General features: G+C 59.7%; 1 protein-coding gene across 1 annotated transcript in view; it reads left to right on the top strand.

The window, feature by feature from the left end:
- The window catches only part of CFAP77 (cilia and flagella associated protein 77), a 110767-nt gene that overhangs the window by 83315 nt on the left and 14535 nt on the right, over positions 1–12917 (top strand). Inside the window, exon 2 of the mRNA XM_039862928.1 lies at positions 3960–4061. Within this exon, the coding sequence (XP_039718862.1) occupies positions 3960–4061 (102 nt within the window). The remainder of the gene's footprint in view (positions 1–3959; positions 4062–12917) is intronic.

Here is a 12917-nt window from a genome sequence, read left to right on the forward strand (position 1 = left end):
GGAGGGTCTTGGTGATGATCAGGTTCAACCCCTACGTAAGCCCCGAGAATGGAAGATTATGGCCGGGGTCGCCGGTGAACTGGCCCTGTGCACCCGTGAGGCAGGATTAGAACCGAGTCCCAACTCCCACCGGGGGGACTTCTCCGCCGAGCCTCCACGTGACCTCACACCCCCAGAAATCAGATTTCAAACTATCCTGACCTGGCCTGGGCAGACCCTGCGCTGTGCTGTCTGCAGAGCAAAGGCCGAGAAGGCAAAGCGAACAGAGAAATTGCCCCCGGGGGGCGGGGGCGCCGCGAAGAACGCGCTCCTCACACTCGAGGGGCGCGTCGCGTTTCCCGCCCACGGCGAGGCCCTCATCTTGCTCACGCGTCGCAAAAGCCGGGGAGCTGGGCCTCAGCCCTATTTCTCAGGCGTGGAACGCCGGGCCCGGGGAGGCGGTGCCCACACAGCGAAACGGGGGCCGAGGCCCGGCGACACCCGATCGCCGCCGACGGCTCACGGTTTGAGAGGCAGTGGACACGGCCTGATCACCTTACACTCAGAACTGCTTTTCGTTCGCTTCGTGCTTTACAGACTCCGTTCGAAGTACGACGGTGGTGTCCCTGGTCGCTGTAACCGTCACGACCGTGTCGTCCCTCGCCACACTCCCTGCTGAGACCAGGGCTGCGTGCGCGCCCCGCCTTCCTGCATTTTGTCCTCCTGAGCACCCCATGAGGCTGCGACCTCAACAGGACATCTCAGTTTGTTTCAGATCGGGGAAACTGAGGCTCAGAGACACTAAGCGAGTGGCCAAAGGGGTCAGACAGGCCTGCACGCAGGAGTGGCCCACCCTGGTCCAGGCTTTTCTTGATGGCGAGGCCCCACTGCTACTGATTATGGTGAAGCTCAGGGCTCAGCGACAGTGGCTGTGATGTCCCAGGCCAACCTGGGGGGCAGTGAGTGCCTTGCCAGGGATCCTGGCGCCCTCAGGACAGGCCGGAGAGGCACAGAGGGATGGAGGGTCTCAGATCTCCGCAGCCGCAGCGATGGCAGGGAGCCCGGACCCCTCCCAGGGCTCTCGGTGGCCGTGGAGTGACACCTGGACGCCAGCTCATTAACGCACGGAGCGTGGCAATAACATTTTAAAAGCGGCCCATGGCTAGTTTATTCGTTAATGGCTCAAGAAAGAGTCAACTTGCTACGGTAATGGCCAGTTTCAGAGGGAGCATTGCTGTTACAAACGGCTTTATGGTGCCAAATGAGACTCGTGCTTATTAATTAGCAGCTACTTCACGGCTCGTCCGGGTGAAGCAAATCCACAGAACCCAGAGCGTCCGAGTCCCTGCCTCCTGACTCAAGAGACAGTCCCGTAGCCAGTGCCCCTGAGCAGCTAACATGAGTGGCTCTGACACCAGGCACTGGTACCAGCTCCAGCGGTGTGACTTTGAGTGAGTCAGCACTCTGTTGGGTCAATTTCCTAGGTAAAAAGAGAGGTCAGATTAAATGAGGACCCGTAGCACCACGCCCAGCACACAGTAGGCGCTCAGGAGACACTTGCTGGCCCCACCCTCTCCGAGATTCTTCGTGGCTGCCACATTGTTAAACAAATGGCTATGGACGCCAGCCCCGCTAAGCGCTGGGGGGTGCTGTCTGGGTTGATAAACAATTTATTAGGGTTGATAAGGTGGTCGGTTTGCAAAGTCAAGGGCCATCATCCAGGGAGAAGCCTGTCTTTTGGGCAGCTAAGGACGTCCCGGGTTTTGGACGGTGATGACCCTAAATGAAATTCTCGGTAACGGCTTCCGTTTTGTGAGCAATTATCCTGGGCCAGACACTCTGCTCAGAGCTTCATTCGGAAAATCCCCCAGGAACCCTGTTTGTTAGGCATCGGTGCCCCAGCTCCGGTGGTGGGAACTTAGGCTTAGAGAGGTGACAAGACTTCCTGAGTCCCTCCGATTCCAAAGGCTAACTCGTTAAGCCCCGGCCAGACAGTCCCTCTGCTTTGGTTCAGAGAGTTTCAAATCGGTTCTATAAGGCAAAGAAGATACGTGATCCAAAAAGCTCGTAAATTATTCAGACACATTCAATAAGATCACTATAACTGATTCACGAAATAAATCAATGAGCGGGGTTGGAGGGGGCCGCGGCTTCTTCAGTGAACTCCGCTTCGGCTCCCGTTTGTCGACTGTGCCTCCGGCATCCCCCATCCCACAGGAGGGCCTTTGTTGTGTGAGATGCCAAAAACCCACCAGGCCTCAACCTCGGGGGAAACGGCCTCGCAGGCCCGGAGCTTGTACACTTCGGAGGTCCCATTTAAGAAAAAAGGACACTATTCCGATTTTTACAAAAACAGAGGAGCATGTGAGCCCATGAGCAGGGCTCCGCCAGGGCCTAAGAGGGACCCCGTGCCACCGGGAGCCCCAGAACTCAGGCTGCGTCAGCGTCCTGGGAAATACAGCTGTGCATGGAACAGGCGCAGGCAGCACTGGGCACAGTTCTTGCAAACGCTTGTCATTTGTCGGGCTCAGCTCCAGGACCCACAGGCTTGAGCCAAGGCCCTGTGCCCGGGGAGACACAGCAAAGGCCTGAGGACTCATAGACAGGCAGGGACGCACCTCTCCCCTCCTTATCGGGGGACCATAAGTCCAAACGCCATCTCCTCCCAGTCACCCTCTGACCTCTTACCCTGCTGGAGCTGTCTTGATACTGGGCAATGAACCTGCAGGACGAGGTGGTCCACGGCAATGACCCTGTGTCCCTTTCCTCAGGGACAGGAGTTTCTGTGCCCCGTGGGCACCGGTGGCCTCTCCCACACCGCCCAGCCCGCCTGCTCCAGGGGTGGGGCTGCAACGCTGCCCAGGTGCTAGGTACAAACGAGAGTCCCTGTTCACCTGTTAACTCCCCCAGTTCTGACCAGCATCACAGCCGCGGGCCAGGCTGGCTGTGCGTAGGACTCCTTTAGGACAGGCGCTGAAAACGCAGAGTCCAGGGCCCCTGGCCCGCTGGTCCGGAGGTGGGAGCCTTGGCCCCGGCTTTGGTCCATGCTTGGGCTGCCGTGACAAAGTACCACGGACTGGGCGGCTTAAACAACAGGAATCTATTGTCCCACAGTTCTGGGGACCGGAAGTCCAAGTTCAAGGTGCCGGCAAAGTCGGTGCGTCCCGAGGCCTCTGTCCTCGGCTGGTAGACGGCTGTCTTCTCCCTGTGTCCTCACGTGGTCTTTGCTCTGCGTGACACACCCGCTGTGTCTTCCTCTTGTAAAGAAAGACACGAGTCCTATCGGATTAGGGCGTCACCATTACAACCTCAGTGAACCTTCATTGCGTCCTTAACGGCTCCGTCTCCAAATTCAGTCACATCGGGGGTGACTTCAGAGGGAACACAACTCAGGCCATAGCACACCCCGCCAGCTATAGGGCCTTTGATAGGGGCTTGCTGGCACCTGCCTCTGAAATGCCACCTGCAGAGATCTCGGGGGCTCTGAACTGAGCCCCTAAAGCCCTCCCCCAAAGGAGCCGTCCTCGCTCTTACACGAGCAGCGGGCCATGATGAGGACCTGCTCCCGAGAGACTGCGACGGTCCCCCACTTACGTACCCTCCATCTGCACACTGCGGGGTCCCTACTGCCCGCCGGGGCTGTGCCAGCTGGGGAGGAATTACAGGCCGCCTGGACGCCGCCCGCCCTCAGGGTGGCTGCAAGCCAGAACCCATGGTTCCTAGGGACGAACCAGAAACTGGAACAACACGCTCGTGGCTTCCCATGGTCCCGCCCCCGAGGACACCGAGCTATGTCCAGGGCACGGCCAGGGGAGCGGGTCCCGTGGAATCCGACTCGGAGAAGGGCCGATCGAGGAGAAAAGTGACCTGCGGGTCCACAGCACCAGGAAGCCCGCCCTCTGCTCTCACGAGTCGTCTCAGCTTGGGCTCCTGCAGGCAGCCAGGTGAGCGTCTCTCCTTCACATTTCTCTGGCCTGCAGGTGACCCTCGGGAAGCTGTATGAGACCCGAAGCAGCCAGCTGAGGAAGTACAAGCCGCCGGTGAAGCTGGACGCCCTCTGGCACATGCCCCACTTCCAGAAGGTCAGTCTCCCTCCAGCCGCCCCCTCCCGCACAGGCCGGATGCTGCTCACCTGGCCCGCTCTTTACCTGTCCTCTGGACACCAGAGTCTGAGGGCTTCTAGCCATCGAGGGGCATAACGATGACGATCATGCCGATACCAGTAACTAACGTGTCTGAGCACTTCCTAAGTGCCAGCCCTGAGGTCCCCTTCACTGACTCTTCACACCCACTGGCGGGGCTGCTGCTGCTATGTCCCCATGTCACAGACAGGAAGCACAGCAAATGCTGCTGGTAAGTGGCAGCTTTGGGCTAAACCTGGGTCATCTGACCTTGGAGCCGGGGTGTATATCCACTGGGGCGGACGCCATCTGGGCCAAACCCCTTCCACTGAGGTGGTCATTGATGCACCACATCCTGCCCTGGGGACTTGGGGACGCAAGACAGCTCCATGCCGCCAGCTCTAAACCTCCAGCGGGGTGGCATCCCTGGGAGATGGGGCAAACATCTACGGGGGCTGGCGCGAGGGCGTGTCCCCTACGGCCGCCACGCTCCAGCCACGGGCCGGACGGCACTCATTCCGCTGTGCCGCCCGCCGAGGCGCCCGGATCGGGCTTCCAGTGAGAGCCGGGGGCGTCGTGCAGAGTAGAGGAACTAGGATACCTGGAGACAGCAGCTTCGGGACACGGGGGGCTGTGCAAGCCCAGCTCGGTCCAGTGAGCCCTTCTAGAGGCTGCAGGGGACGCGCCTGGCCCCGGGAGGACGGCCGCACAGAGCGGCTCCCGCCAGCCCGGGCCCGGCCGCCGCGTTGCGTTAAACTGCGATTTAGACAGTGAAGGGGCCGGCGCCTTCCTGAGCCTAATGCGATCGAACAAGCCTCCGAGCTTCGCCGGAGCAGCCTGCTCGCCTGCTCCAAGCGGCCCCTCGCGCCCTGCCCCGGAGGCCTCTGTCAGCACATGTCAGCGACCATCCGCCCGCCGCCCGTCAGCCCGGGGACAGGACCGGAGGCTTCGTAGCTCTCCCTGCACCGAGCCGGCCCCACTCCGCCCTGGTCCCTCTGTCTCTCCAGTTTCCTACCTTTGAGACCCCCCTCCCTCTCCCCCGCCCCGCTCAGCACTTCTGTCCTCGGCCTCCTTCCTGGCCCCTCATCTGTTGCCTTTCCCCGTTCACTCTTTTCGTCACCGTCACCGAGGGCCCCGTCATGGGGCGTGGCTGCGGGGGAGGGACGGGACGCGCTCCACGGGCACCCGGCCCCCAGCAGGGACACCCGGCCCCTCCAGCCCCTTCACCTGTGACTCAGGATCTGCCTGGAGGTCTCAAGTGCCGCTGGACAAAGTGGGCTAGAGGGGGGTCTTCCTCCCGGGGAGCAGGGGGAGGGCCTCCCACCGCCACCCCCGCCCCAGGACACGCCTCTCTGTCTGTCCTGTGTGGCACTTCCTCGGTGGCCCGAGGTAGGAGCGCAAACGCAGAAGGAAACAAACGAGTTTCTATTTTCGATAATGAGGGTTTGATCAGCTCTCGGGCATCTCTTCAGTCTTTAGATTGTGGCTATAAAGCACCGTCATGAATGACAGCAGCCGCCCTACGATGCTAACCTTCCATGCGGTGCCAGGCACTGTGCTAAGTCACTGACGTGAGTTATTTCTTACGAGTGTCCTTACGCCTCTCACAGAGAAGCGAGAGGGTCCGTATTTCGTCACCGAGCGAGTGGCCTGGGCCTGGAATGCGGCTTTCTCTGGCCAGAGGGCCCAAGCTCGAACACGTGACCCGTCATGCCACAGAAATAACAAGGACAAGAATGCAAGCCTGGGGTTCCCGGGCACTTTTCGTCTTTGCCGGGGACATTCGTGGGAGTGGAGAATTTCAGTTATAGGGTCCACGGAGCAGGGCCCGACGCTGAGCACAGACCCCGAGACCCCCACAGTGCTGCCATTAGGGAGGCGGTGCTCAGGCCCCTCCCTCGTGGGACATGAAAAGTGTTTATCGGGCCCTTACTGGGTGCCAAGTGCTAGATATGCGTTATCTCGTAGATGTGCTGTCCCCATTCACCGATATGGAAACGGAGGCTCAGGCAGGTGAAGGGCCTCACCCCGAAGGGGTCCCCGGGCTCTGTCCAGGCCTGCCCAGACCACTTCTCTTCACGGCTGGGCTGTGATGCCTCCTGGGACTCGCCGCCTGGCCCTACCGGCCGGTCCCCTCTCACTGCCAAAGGACCCTTCATGGCACTTATCCACACAGCAACCAATTAGTTAACTGGGCGATAAGTCGTTCAGTGTCCAGCTTCCCCAATAAAATGTGATCCCACTGGAACCACGCCTGTCATGTCCCCAGCGCCCAGCAGGGTGCCCGGCACTGAGGGGGAGGTCAGCAAGAGTCTGTAGTGAATGAATGAAGGACAGGGCGAATGAATGAATGACAAGTATGGTCCAGAAGGACGGACCATTTCAAAAGCCCTTCGCAGAGCTGATGAGATCCCCCCTTCCCACACCGAACGCCCCAGCGTCCGCCCCCCACCCCCAGCAGCCACCGATAGAAAGGCCCGCAGAGGCCAGAGTCAGGGCCGCTGCCGTCTACAGCGGCGTCGCGCCCCGGGCCCCAGGAGGGTCTTTGTCTGTGCCTCACGCCTCCAATCCACGGCCCCCACCCCTCCCCGCCCGGGCCCCATTATGAAAGGAAAAAGCGCTTCCAAAAAAGTTGAACCTGTCACAGTGACGGATAACCTAAATGGACTCTCCCCGCTCACGAACAGATGTCGAAGCTGAACTCTGTCAGAAATAATTAAACACCTTTCACACGGAAAAGCAGCAGGCAGGGGCGCGGGCCGCTCCGGCTTCTCCGCCGACCCAGCCAGCCCACGAGGGGGCCGCCCCTGCCAACGGGCTGCCCGGCACTACACGGGGCGCTTACCGGGGTCGCGAGCCCAAGGGGGGCCGAGGAGAGCCGAGGACACCCCCTCCGTGCCATGATTCCTTGTGGCAGAGACGGGCTGCCTGCCGGCCACTCCAGGGCTGCTCTCAAGCATCTGCGGCCAGCCGCTGCCCCCGATGGCCAGCGCCCAGAGGGAGGGTCGGCCAATGGCTGGCGAGCGGCCCTTCGGCCAGGTATTTCACTGCGTCACCGGCCGGCTCTGAGGTCTGGGCTGGCCGCCGAACCTCTCTGGGCCTCGGTCTCCGCATCTGACAATGCAGGGGTTGGGCTAGTTCTCGAGGGTCTCTTCCAACCTAAGGTCCCACGGCCCCAAGTTCCTCAGGCCAGGAGCCAGGTGGGAGGGGGCACGGGTGCTCTGGGAGACAGCAGACCCCGAACCCAGAGTGAACTGTTAAGGAACAGCTCAGAGTCCCATTTAGGGGACAGGACATAAACTCATCACCTCCCACCCCCGAGCGGCACCCTCTGCACCCCTGTGGCCTGGGGCTCACATGCCCTTCGCAAGATGTGCTGGGGTGTCAGGCAGAGCGAGCGGCCAGCGGGGAGGGAGGAGCAAAGCCGCATGGGAGGTCTGTGTGCGTGTGACTCGGGGTCGCATGGCGACCCTGCCACTCTCTACCCGTCAGGCGGCTTCAGCTGTCCAAGACCCCATTTCGTCTTCCATAAACCCGGCTAGTGACGCCGCCTGGCAGGGCTGCCGGGAGGGGTCCACGCGGCGCACGCACACGTGCCCGGCGCCCGGCCCCCACTAAGGTCCAGGAGAGGGCAGCGGCCGTGATCCCGGTGCTCACTGCTCACTCGCTCACGCCGTCACTCATTCACGGCCTGGCCGCGGCGCACCTCCGCACACCCCGTTCTCAACGCCAGCGACGTGCCGCCTCGGGGCTGCTGGCGCCTGGCGAGAAGCGGGGTGGACGGACGGACAGCCGGGCAGGCAGGTAGCTGCACGGGTGGACGGCCACATGGGGAAGTTTGGAGAAGCTTCATTCCCGAACATCAGGGTGTCCAGCGTCTGCAGCCTGAAATGGTGGGGAGGAGGGGAGACGGCGACTTTGGTGGGGGGTGAGGACGAGTGCCGTGACAATTACGTCATTCGCAGCGGCCTGGCCTGGGCCGGCCCGCCCCTCAGGTGGCTTCGCAGCATCCTCTGTGGGCTCTTCCCAGGCGGGCCAGACTCCCCGCTTGCCCAGGACAGCCTCCTCCGTCCCGTCAGGCTGTCGGGAGGCGGGATTTTGAATAGCACTGCCTTCTGCTCTCAAAAGGGACCCAGTCGGAACTATGGCCTCCTAATCTTAAGCCAAGAAAAATAGATGGTTTCTCCTTCTTTCCAAAAAACTGCCCGTGGTAACGGCCCAGAGACCAAGGGGCAAATAGTCACGGCAGCGGTGACAGGGCGGATGCCGCCAGTCACGTGACGGCTTAAATACCTGGCATTACAGAGCTCACACATAATATTGTGAAATGTCACACAGCCGCTGACGATGATGGCCGTAGCGGGTACTTACTGGCACTTTATTCTCATGTTATCGGCGGTGAGGGGGGAGAACCCGTGCCGTGTGACCCCGTTTGGGTAGCTGCAGACGCACATCGTCACAGGCGTGTGTGCGCAAGGACGGACGTCCAGGAGGAGGGGCTCCCCGAGAGGCAGCAGCTGGGGTGATCTCCAGGGTGAGGAGGAGGCTGAATTTTATCTTCTTTTCTGCGCGTTGGTATTTTTACAGCGAGTAAAAATACCTGTAGCCGTTTTATTATTATTATTTTTAATGTTTTTAATGGGCCGAGAGACTGCGCACCTCCCGAGCTCATCATCCATCAGCGCCCCTTCCCCCCGCCAGTTCCTCCCGATGGCTCCCCACGCGCTGCATGCTGCTGACCAATCCCGGCCCCTCTCATATTCGGTCTCCGTCAGGCGTGGAGGTTGGAGGCCAGCGTCCTGCCCCCGCAGTGAAGGCGGCCGAAGTGCCGAGTGCAGATCCCCGTGGCCGAGTCCGTGTTATAACTGGAGGTCCGACATCCATTTTGGGGGAGCGTTGCCCAAGCATCTCGAGGTGTCCACGACCACCCAACCATGCCACCTCCCCCAGCACAGGGCCGATCCCCCCCGACATCAGATAGTCACTCGGTCGCTAAAGTAGGAACGAATCGACTTTAGTTCTGTTTGTCTTTTGGTTTCAGCCCCGTTGCTTTAGAATAATGGCCCAAGCTATTAAGCTTAACAGTGTGAATTACAAGCTCCTGTGCTCCGAACGCTGGGGCCGAACTCCTCTCTCTGTGGAAGACCAGCCCTGCCTCGGGCCTCCTGGGCCCCTGGCTACCTAATAGAACAGGAGACGCCGGGGAAAAAATCAGCAGTCAGCCATGCGGTGACACCCAGAGATGCCGCTGATTAGTGAAAGCTGCCAAATCTAAGAAAAGGATTTGGTTTCCCGCCTTTAAGCTCCCTCACAAATCACAGCTGGCTGGAAACGCAGCCCTGCTAAGCCCCGGGGCGGCCCTCAGCCTGTCCACCCTGCCGCCGGCACCTCTCCAAAAAGATAAAGATCGCATCGCCAGAGTAAAGATGGGCCCTTCTTGCCCAGGTGTGTCGGAGTAAAGATGGGCCCTTTTTGCCCAGGTGTGTCGGAGTAAAGATGGGCCCTTCTTGCCCAGGTGTGTCGGAGTAAAGATGGGCCCTTTTTGCCCAGGTGTGTCGGAGTAAAGATGGGCCCTTCTTGCCCAGGTGTGTCCCGCCCCAAACTCAGTCCTTGCAGACACAGGAAGGGCAGCCTGCAGACCCGCCGCCTCTCCCCAAGGCCCCCGCACCAGCGGCGTATTTTAAGAATCCTGTCACTCTGTGGCCTCAGAATAAGAATATCCTTGTCACCGAGTAGGGCACTGAGCGAGGAGTGAAACGTGTCACACGCGGAAGCGAGGTACCAGGAAGAGTGATTCAGAGGTCCCGACGCAGCTGACGTTGTTCCCTAAATACAGATCGCCCCGTTATACACCAGAGCCGAACGCAGAGGAGCTGACTCAGGCAAGAGAGAAAAGCAGGGGCTTCGTCGGGTTTACGCGATCCGGCGCCTTGGAGGTACAGAGTTTTTAGGCACCTGCTCACGAGGTGACATTGCTGCTCAAATATACGGCGAGTCGTAAATAGCCAGAGTTGAAGCTCTGGGGACAGAAGCTAGTGGCACAGCTCCTGGAGCAGCTCGACAAGTCTCCACAGCCCGGAGGACACCCGGGTCACCGAACGGGAGGGCAGGCGTCTGGGCCGCGCGGCTCGGAGAGGCGGGCCTCGCAGGGCGTGCGGGAGCGGGCACTTCTAACAGGACCAGCCCCGCATCCTGGGGACCCCCAGCCTGGCTGCCCCCCTAATCTTTCCAGCACTTGGGATTTTTCAGTTTGGTCCAGAAAGCTCTTCTCCCCCACTGGGCGCAGACATACTTCAAATTCTATGCTGAACATTAACCAGAAAATAGCTTGTTTCGGCATCAGGTGTATATTTCTAATCTCCAGAGATAGCGACAATCTCATGTTGAGTTCTGGGTGTCGATGGGACTGGGGGGTCCCCAATTTCTTCCTTTAACTCATCCCCAAGAGAATAAATCCTCAGTGATCTGAAGAGGCTCTCCCAGGCTTCAGGAGGAGTTCGGGCTAATGTCTGCCACCTCTGGGATAACTTCCTCGGTGTCACCCACGAACCCCTTATTTCCACGTGTCCCTGCTCGTCAGCCTCTGTCACCAGGCACCCATACCACTGGCGAGACGGGCTCCAAAGCTGCCTAGCACGTGGCCAGCAGCAGATTCTGGCAGATAAAGGGCGTCCGATGATTTACTTGGATAAACTCAAGGTTCGTTCAGACTGAGGTTGGTCCAAAGTGCAGGCGAGGTGAATCCAGAGGCTGGTACCTTTACACCTAAAAGCCGCAGGCAGAAAGCACAGCCTCCCTCTTTCCCCTCAAAGACACAAAGACATCGGAGAACAGACGCTGGGGGAGAGCAAGGCGAGGGGGGTCTTTTCCTGGCCTCTTCTCTTCCCCTCCTCAAAGGAATCCTGGGAAATCATGCCTCGGACCAGTGCAAACAAACAAACAGAAAAGTGGGTAATGGCCCAAAGTCCACTGCCTAGAAGTACAGAGAGGAGGACATCCAAGCGGCTATCCTGAGACGCTGGCGACCACGGTCACGACCCCGACCCCTCGCCTTCAGAGCTGCGTCCGTCTTCCGCGCCAGGCTGGGCGCTTTGATGAACCACCGCGCTTCGTGTCAGTACTCTGAATGGCCCGACGTGGAGAGAAAAGTCACGTGTCTCAGGGATGAGGAAGCGTGGAGGCTTCACGTCACGTGCCCCAGGTTCATAGTTAACACGTGGCAGAGCGGGGGGACCCTCTGACCAGCTGCCTTCAGGCCTTGGGCCCTGGAATGGCCAATAAACACTGAGGACCTGCCACCGAGGTCAGGGGCTAAATGCGGGACCTGGGCAGGAAGCGGAGGGCAGGCAGGAACTCGGGGTTTTATAGGTGTCCAGAGGGCCGTGGCCAGCCCTGCTCTGGCTGATTTAAGTCCCTGCAATAAACAAAACTCCCCACTGCCCCGAAAGCCTTCAGACCTCGATAAAACCCCTGAGCATCTTCTGAATTGCCGTTTGGCCCCAAGGCTAAAGAGGAACGAGGCCGCGGATGGGGCTTCCGGCTTCCGTATCAGGAGGCGTGGGGCAGAGACGGAGCAGACAGAGGTCTGAGACCGTGGGCCGCGCAGCCACACGGCCAGCTCCAAGTCCCAGCCTGCCTCTGTGTCCGCATCTGGGGACAATACGAGAGGATCAAGTGCCACTGTGCAGGGAAAGTGCTTGCCATGGCCTGGCCAGGGGAAGGTCACAGCGCAATAGCATCTCTGGGTTGACCAGGCCCTCGGCTTCTGCTCTCAGACTTGGCTGTGCCTGGGGTCCCCTGAGGAGGGGTTTAAAATGCAGATGCCAGGGCCCCACCCAGGACCTGTCTGGGGTAGCTGCCAAACCTGCATCATCAGCAAGCGGCTCCCCCAGCTCCCCGGGTCAATGTCAACCCCTCTTACACAGTTATAGCTAACGCATATACTTTCTGTGGCAGGTGGGTACACTTTCATGTTTGATATGAAGCACGTTGGGCCTTCAAAAGGAAGCAGATCTGTTGAAGACGGGCTGTCATCTGTTTAGCAGCCCCAAGGACTTGAACTTCTGTCTTAATCTGCTCAGACTGCTAATACAAAATACCATAGTTCTGGAGGCTGGAAGTCCAAGGTCAGGGTGTTGGCATGATCGGGCTCTGGTGAGGCCCCTCTTCCCAGCTTGCAGACGGCCACCTTCTTGTTGTGTCCAAGAGCGGGGGTGCAGAGAGAGAGAGAGAGAGAGAGAGAGAGAGAGCGAGCAAGCTCTCTAGTGTTTCTTCTTATGGGGACACTAACCCCATCACAGGGCCCCACCTAAAGCTAATTAGTCCTAGAAGCCCCACCTCCCACATAAATTTCAGGGGGACACATTTCAGTCCGTAGCAACCTCCGCCTCAAGTTTAGTCGAAATCTGCCTCCTCTCACCTCCCCGGTTGTGTTTCTCCCCTGGAGCCCCACGGAACCCCCTGCCTCTCCCCCACCCCATAAGTGACAGCCCTGCAAACATCCAAAGTCCGACACCGTTTCCTCATGGAGGCCTAGGTTCTGGATTGTTCCTCGAAGCAGAGTTCTGAATACCGAAAGGCGGGACCCGTGTGGGCCGCCCAGATGCCATGACCTCCGACTCTACCTTTATTCACAGTCATAGACAATTTGTCAACTCGAGCTGCCTCTCTACAGATCTTTGAACAGGATTGAGGTTGACGATGTCCCTCGGCGTCACTCGCGTCATTTAATGCAGGAGTCGGCGCACATTCCCTGCTCGGGGGCAGGGAAAACGTTTCGGGAAGACTGTGCCGCCCGACGTGGACGGTGCTCACGGC

This window comes from Pteropus medius, unplaced genomic scaffold, assembly GCF_902729225.1.
Source record: "Pteropus medius unplaced genomic scaffold, Ma_sr-lr_union100, whole genome shotgun sequence".
In the NCBI taxonomy this organism is placed as follows: Eukaryota; Metazoa; Chordata; class Mammalia; order Chiroptera; family Pteropodidae; genus Pteropus; species Pteropus medius.